This window comes from Pithys albifrons, chromosome 12 (genome assembly GCF_047495875.1).
Source record: "Pithys albifrons albifrons isolate INPA30051 chromosome 12, PitAlb_v1, whole genome shotgun sequence".
NCBI classification, from domain to species: Eukaryota; Metazoa; Chordata; class Aves; order Passeriformes; family Thamnophilidae; genus Pithys; species Pithys albifrons.
The window spans coordinates 7,872,225-7,878,815 of NC_092469.1; the positions used below are offsets into that span (position 1 = coordinate 7,872,225).

Below are 6,591 nucleotides of genomic sequence, written 5' to 3' on the forward strand. Positions count from 1 at the left end.
TCTACTGGCTGCCTCTTTTATCTTTTCTATTCCACAGCACAGTCAGCAGTAATTATCAACAACCTTGATCCTGCCCAGAGTAAAGCGAATGGAAAACTGTCAAATGGGCTCAAAGGAAAGTGAAAATGAGTCCCCAAATTAGGAAATAAGAATAATAATCACTGCAGCAACAAGCTAAGGCTTCAGTGTTCTTTCACTTTTGTTTTGTGTGGCTTTGCTAATTTGCTTTAGGGAGATAATGATACGGGAACATGTAAAAAGGGCATTTGGCTCACACACACTAGACATGCAGATGCCATTTCTGTCTCTGGACTGACATAAACAGAGAGGCCATATCATAAGCAGTGTAAATTGCAAAATATCTTCAGTGGAGCTCCCAATTTATAGGGATTAACTGGCCTGGAATTTGTACTTCCAGCATTGACAAAGGCGTGGTATTTCCCTCTGAGGAAATATAGCACACTGTTACCCTGAGAATACACGTTCCACCTCAGACCAATACTAGAGAAGTTATTCAGCTGCTCCTGTTGTCTTACCTGATGTCCATTGGAATGGTTCTCTTTAGAAAGCTGCCCTAATTGCTTCTTAACCTGTTATTTCAAACGGCCGATTTATGCCAATCTGCCATAAAAGGGTTCACCCCTTGTGAAACACTGGCTGAGTTAAGGGAAGATTGTGCTTTGTTTTTGAGCAAGTGTGTTGTCCCTTAACACTAAAGGCAGCAAGTGCCAGAGAGTTACAGTCGCTACGGAACTCTCTTGGGAAGGGGAGCAAAGCCCACAACGGCTTCATATTTTAGGGCAGATGAAGATCCAGAGAGCCAAATCAGGAGAGTAGGGGTGAAGCTGCATTTCCTCTTCTGAATTAACTTTCAGATCTGACAGACTTCAGCAGCCCCTTCAGGGGTCACTGCATCCCTCTCCTTCCCCCCGGCTGCCTCAGCCTTCCTGCCAGAGGCTGAAGGAGGTCTGAGCCCTTTCCTGGCTGCTCCCGTGTTTGGTTTGTGGAATAGATCTGCCTTCTGAGACAAAACTGGCTCTCTGGCATCACTGTTACAATGCACTTTAAAACACTGCCCAAGTCCATTGCCAGTTTTGAAGAGAGGTCTCAGATATACTGTGTTCCTGCAAATGTGAAAAGGTACAGTCAGGCAGAGCAGCGAGCCCTTGTCAGTTCTCCTGTAGAGGGCAAGGCTGAGCGGCCGCAGGCAGAGCTCAGGAGAAGCTGCAGATTGGATCATCTGAGCGGGACAAAGCACAAGGGAGGGAGGGCTGAGAGACCCCAGACATGGAGAATAGAGAGCAGCTGAGGGGCCTCAGGGCCACGGGACAGAGCTGCAGACACGGTGTAGGGCATGAGTCACAGGAGCAGGGCAGGTGCCCGAGGCTGCTCCGCCAGTGGCTGCCAGCGAGGAGGAGTTAGAGGGAGGCGCGGGGAGCGACACTGCACGGGCTGGGAGGGACCGGCCCGCGGGCAGCGGGAACAGCGCTCCCCGCCGCAGCCCCGCGCAGAATCCAGGAGAAGCTGATTTCAGTCGATCGCGGGGTGGATTGTGGAGGTGCAGCCCCTGCCCTCGTCCCAGCCCCGTGGCCACACCCCGGCAAGTTCTGCCGCATCCCGGCAAGTTCTGCTGCTCCGGCGCGGTCGCAGCGCCGGGAGGGGCAGAACTGGGCTGGACAGGGCGGAACAGGACTGGACAGAGCAGAACTGGGCTGGACAGAGCAGGGGTGGGCAGAGCAGAACAGGGCTGGGCAGGGCGGATCAGGGGTGGGCAGAACAGAACTGAACTGGGCTGGACTGGGCGGAGTAGGGCTGGGCAGGGCTGCACCGCCCTCCCGCAGGCTCCGAGCCCGGCCGGCCCCTCGCTCCGCCCGGCGGGGCTGTGGGGGGGCCGCGGCGGTGCCGACACAGCCGGCGCCGGGCCGGGCATCCCCGCGGGCACCATGGGGCAGGACGGGCCGGGGCTGAACCGCTCCGGCAGCGCCTGTGCGGCGGGCGGGCCCTTCGCCGCCGGCACGGCCGCGCTGCTGGCCGCGCTCATGGGGCTGCTGGTGCTGGCCACGGTGCTGGGCAATGCCCTGGTCATCCTGGCGTTCGTGGTGGACCGGAGCCTTCGCACGCACGGCAACTTCTTCTTCCTCAACCTGGCCGTGGCCGACCTGCTGGTGGGTGAGTGCCGGGGCGCCGGGGGCGGGGGTGTGCTCCGCCCGTGTCACCGGCCCGCTCTGCCCGCAGGTGGCTTCTGCATCCCCCTCTACATCCCCTACGTGCTGACGGGCGAGTGGAGGCTCGGCAGGGGCTTGTGCAAGCTGTGGCTGGTGGTGGACTATCTGGTGTGCACCGCCTCCGTCTTCAACATCGTCCTGATCAGCTTCGACAGGTTCATCTGTGTCACCAGAGCGGTAAGCGCTGGGCAGGGGGCGCGGCAGGGGCTCCGGCTCAGACAGGGTTTGCTTAGGTCGCCTGTCTCTCAGCCCCCTTGAGCCTCTCTCAAACGCCACGCGAAGCAGGCAGGTCCCCTCGGTTCTGGAAATAGTTCTGGGAGGGATCGGCTTTGGCAGAAAATGCATTTTCTTCTCACTGTTACAGTGGAAGAGGTAACTGCTTTAGAAATGGGCACAGGCTGTGTATGCAGAGCCAACAAGGTGTACTTATTTCCTCTCCAGCTGTGCCTTGGATAACCTTAAAAAGTATTCCACGCTGAAATAGTGCAGGTCCCTCAGAACACAGCAGGGCACCTGTTGGCAGCTGCCAGCCCGAGCCAGCCCAGGGGCAGCCCAAGGCAGAGACACCTCCGTGCAACGGGTACCAAACTGTACTGAAGCAATTAGACATACACGGGTGTGTATGGTTGAAAACCAGCAGAATATAAATTAACGAGAACATCTCTCCAAGGATGCAAATGCTGTTTCCATGTACCAGTCACAGGAATAGCTAGAGCTGTGGCTGCAGAAAAAGAGGAAGACTAGACTTTGCAAAATCAAAAGCCAACTTCATTTCCACCCAGACCATACTGCCTCAAAGTATTTTGGATGGTGTCAACATTTTACCTGATAGCACGTTTCACACTTCTACATACACTTTTTAGTTATGTTTCAACCCCATTCCACCCACATTTCCTTAAAATGTTCATTTTGCTTCATTGCTCATTCTAAACCACAAACTGTAAAAGGCTGCAGAATCAATTCAACAGTTCAGATGCACCTTTATGTTATACCAACTTCTTTTTGAAGAGGGAGAAATGAACAGATTAATTCTCAGTCAACACTCAGAATTCCTTTATTTTCTAGGTTCTGAATTAGCCATGAATTTTTGATTCATTAACCAATCTCTCATGACTATGCACATAGTATAAATATATAAATGAGATGGTTTCAGAAACAAAGGGAAACTGGTCAGAATAAATGAAAAATCATCCACTTCAAAATACTTCAAATGAATCCCTCATATAAAAATTCCTTCCCCAGCAAGAATACAAAAAATGCCTGTTGGGTTAGGGCAGTGTAAGAAAAACACGAACATCTGAAGTTCCAAATTATTCTCCCTCTGAATGCAAATAGTAACTCCTCCAAGCCTGCTCCTGAAAGCATGAGTAGCTTTGTCAAGGATTCCAAAATCAGACCCAATTCAGACAAACTCAGCTCCTCTACCAGAACAGCATTGACTGTGGAGATAAAGATTCACAGATTGGGGCGGTAAATATAAATCCTATACAGAATTCAAGCTTGAGGACTTCATATTCCAAACCCTGTGCAACCACCTGTGGAGATGTGAAGACTGAATTCCAAGTCATTATATGACTATTTGTCCAGTACACCAGGGAATTAGACTACTGAGAAACAGATGATCCCAAGATTCTGAGGCATTCTATTGCTGATATCACTGACTCAGTATTACTGACATAGTTTTACTGTCTCTAATTTTTAACAGAAATTACTCTTCCTGTAGAGCACTCTGCAAACCACAACACCCCATCTATACATCTTCATTGCAGATGGAATGCTGCACGTACTTCAGGGAAGAATGAGTTTAAGTATACCAAACAGAAAAAAGATGTTATACATTATTTTTTTGTGTGTGTGTATGATTTTCACATTACGAAAAAACTCTCTCTTAACAACACAGAAAGAAAAGAATTTGCACAAGTGTTCTGTGAATTCAAACCCTTTTGTTTATTTCAAATTAAGTAACTTAAAAATTCAAAATAAGTGAATTTTGAAGTGGCACATTTTCAGCCATTCTGTTACAGGTATCAGAGCTAATGCAATTGAATCTGAAGCAACTGGTGACAACCAATTCAATGGAATAGCACTGGTTATTTGCTCTGAAAAGTATTTGGTTTTCTAGCTTTTAAGATCTGATGTACATTCTAGTCACCTTGATCATGTTTCTTGGAATGGATGTTTCAGAAGTAACTTTCGTGTGGCATTGGAAAGCTTGGTATGACCTTCCATCCAAAACCAGTCTGTCCTCAGCCATCCCAAGTGAGGGCACAGTCCAAGGCAGCCATATAACTGTTTGAGATACTTAGAGTGTAAGTGACAAACTTTTCTCTCTCAGGTCAGTTACAGGGCTCAGAAAGGGATGACCAGAAATGCAGTACTGAAGATGGTCACCGTATGGATTGCTGCTTTTCTTCTCTATGGTCCAGCCATTCTCAGCTGGGAGCACATTGCCCAAAAGAGCATCCTCCCTAAAGGAGAATGTCATGCAGAATTTTTCTACAACTGGTATTTCCTGATGATTGCCTCTACCTTTGAGTTCTTTACCCCTTTTGTCACCGTTACATATTTCAACTTAAGTATTTATCTCAACATCAGGAAACGCACATCCCTCAGAAATGAAAACCCCTCACCTGGTCAAGAGGACTGTGAGATGAGCTTCCAGGGGGCAAAAAGGGAACACACTCTATTTTCTGTACAACCAGCAAACAAACACAAGAAGGCAGCAAGCAGCCTTTTTCCACAAAAAAAGACATCAAGGCTTCATGTCTCAGCTGAGCTTGGCAGTCCATCATCAAATCTGAATGTCAATCCCAACCTTCCACCCCTTCAGGTGGATGAAAAGGAGAAGCCTCATGGGAATGGTTTCCTCCAAGGGAAAGAAAGCAGATGCCATGCTACCAAAGTGGACACTGCCACCACTGTGGCAAACAGCTGTAGACTCTCCCGGGACAAAAGAGTGGCAAAGTCTCTGGCAATTATTGTCTGTGTGTTCGGGCTGTGCTGGGCTCCATACACCCTTCTGATGATCATCAGAGCAGCCTGCCATGGGCACTGCGTGCACTACTCCCTCTACGAGATCTCATTTTGGCTCCTGTGGCTGAACTCAGCCATAAACCCTGTGCTATACCCACTGTGTCACATGAGCTTTAGGAAAGCCTTTCTAAAACTCCTGTGTCCAGGAAAGGCCAAAATTCACCCTCGTATTTTTATGTGAAAAGTATGAAGGCTGACAGTACATCTTGCTTTTGGTGGAAGCACCAAAAAGCACGTATTGCAATACCTGCAAATATTAAGTGCACTGGGTATTTTATGGAACACAGGTAAGTAGGTACAAGTGTAGATATTTATAAATATACAGAAATTCAGTCATCCATATAGCTGCAGGAATCACAGAAATGAAAAGAAACATTTCACAAAGCTCTTGGTGACATTACACCAACAGTCTCTTTTCTGGTAATGGTGCAGTAGCATTGAAGTGCAGAAAAGGGAATACAACATTCATGGCCAAAAACTAGAGTCACTTTTAATAACTGTAAATATTGCTGGTAAAGAACTTCATGCAGTGTTAATCTGGGATCTGTTATATCTTACCCCAAATCCACTCTAAGACACCAAGGTGCTCAGTTGTTAAGTGTAGGAAGCTTTCCCCTCCACTCAGTGACAAGCCAGACAAGATCATGAGTAATGCAAAAAACTAAATATTGGTGTCCAGAAAAAGCATGGGACAGGAGGCACCAGAACAGTGATGTTACCAGAGAAGCTGAGCAACTGTAGCAGGTAAGGGAGCCCTTGGAGTAATTTTTAAAACATTTCCAATTGGACTTTAGTAGTTCTGGTTAGTGCTGGAAGACACAAAGAGCCTTGTTTTCCCCTATCCCACCCACTGAATGTAGCCATCCACCAAGTCATCAGTGGTCAGAAAAGTATCACTTGAAGTGTCCATAGACATTTCCCAGGTCATGCATCAAAAATGGCATGACTCAAAGTCTGTTAAAATTTACAGCCTTGCTACTGACTGCGTGAAAAACCAGAACATCAATAATTCCATATTGTTTCTGCCCTTCTGCCTGTGCCCCAGGAGAAGCTCCCACAGCCAGTTCCCACGTCCTGACTAGGTTTGTCCCATGAGAGGTGCCAATCTGAACATCACTAGTGATCCAAGTTTGTACACCACCACTGGCACTTACTGCATAACCAAACAGATGCTTTCCTTTGCTGACAAGGGGTAGCTATTGAACAGCTGTAGTTGTCCATTGCCACAGTCACAATGCATGTTAGTACAACTGAGCTTAAAGTTTACAGACAGTATTTTGCAATTGTTTACTTTGTAAAATTTCAATAAAGGTAATTAAGAGCTGTGCAAGAG

General features: G+C 47.9%; 1 protein-coding gene across 3 annotated transcripts; it reads left to right on the top strand.

Moving 5' to 3' along the window:
- The first annotated feature begins 1,800 nt into the window (after positions 1-1,800).
- LOC139677306 (histamine H3 receptor-like) lies at positions 1,801-6,583 on the top strand. 3 transcript variants are annotated; one of them, XM_071567131.1, is made up of 3 exons: positions 1,801-2,402; positions 4,561-4,730; positions 4,821-6,583. In XM_071567131.1, exons 1-3 carry the CDS (start codon positions 1,944-1,946, stop codon positions 5,437-5,439), a joined length of 1,248 nt encoding a protein of 415 aa, XP_071423232.1. In that variant the 5' UTR covers positions 1,801-1,943; the 3' UTR covers positions 5,440-6,583. The 3 variants fall into 3 exon arrangements, with proteins under 3 accessions (XP_071423232.1, XP_071423231.1, XP_071423230.1); XM_071567130.1 differs by having other exon boundaries at positions 1,801-2,169; positions 2,236-2,402; positions 4,561-6,583; XM_071567129.1 differs by having other exon boundaries at positions 4,561-6,583.
- Positions 6,584-6,591: the final 8 nt, after the last annotated feature.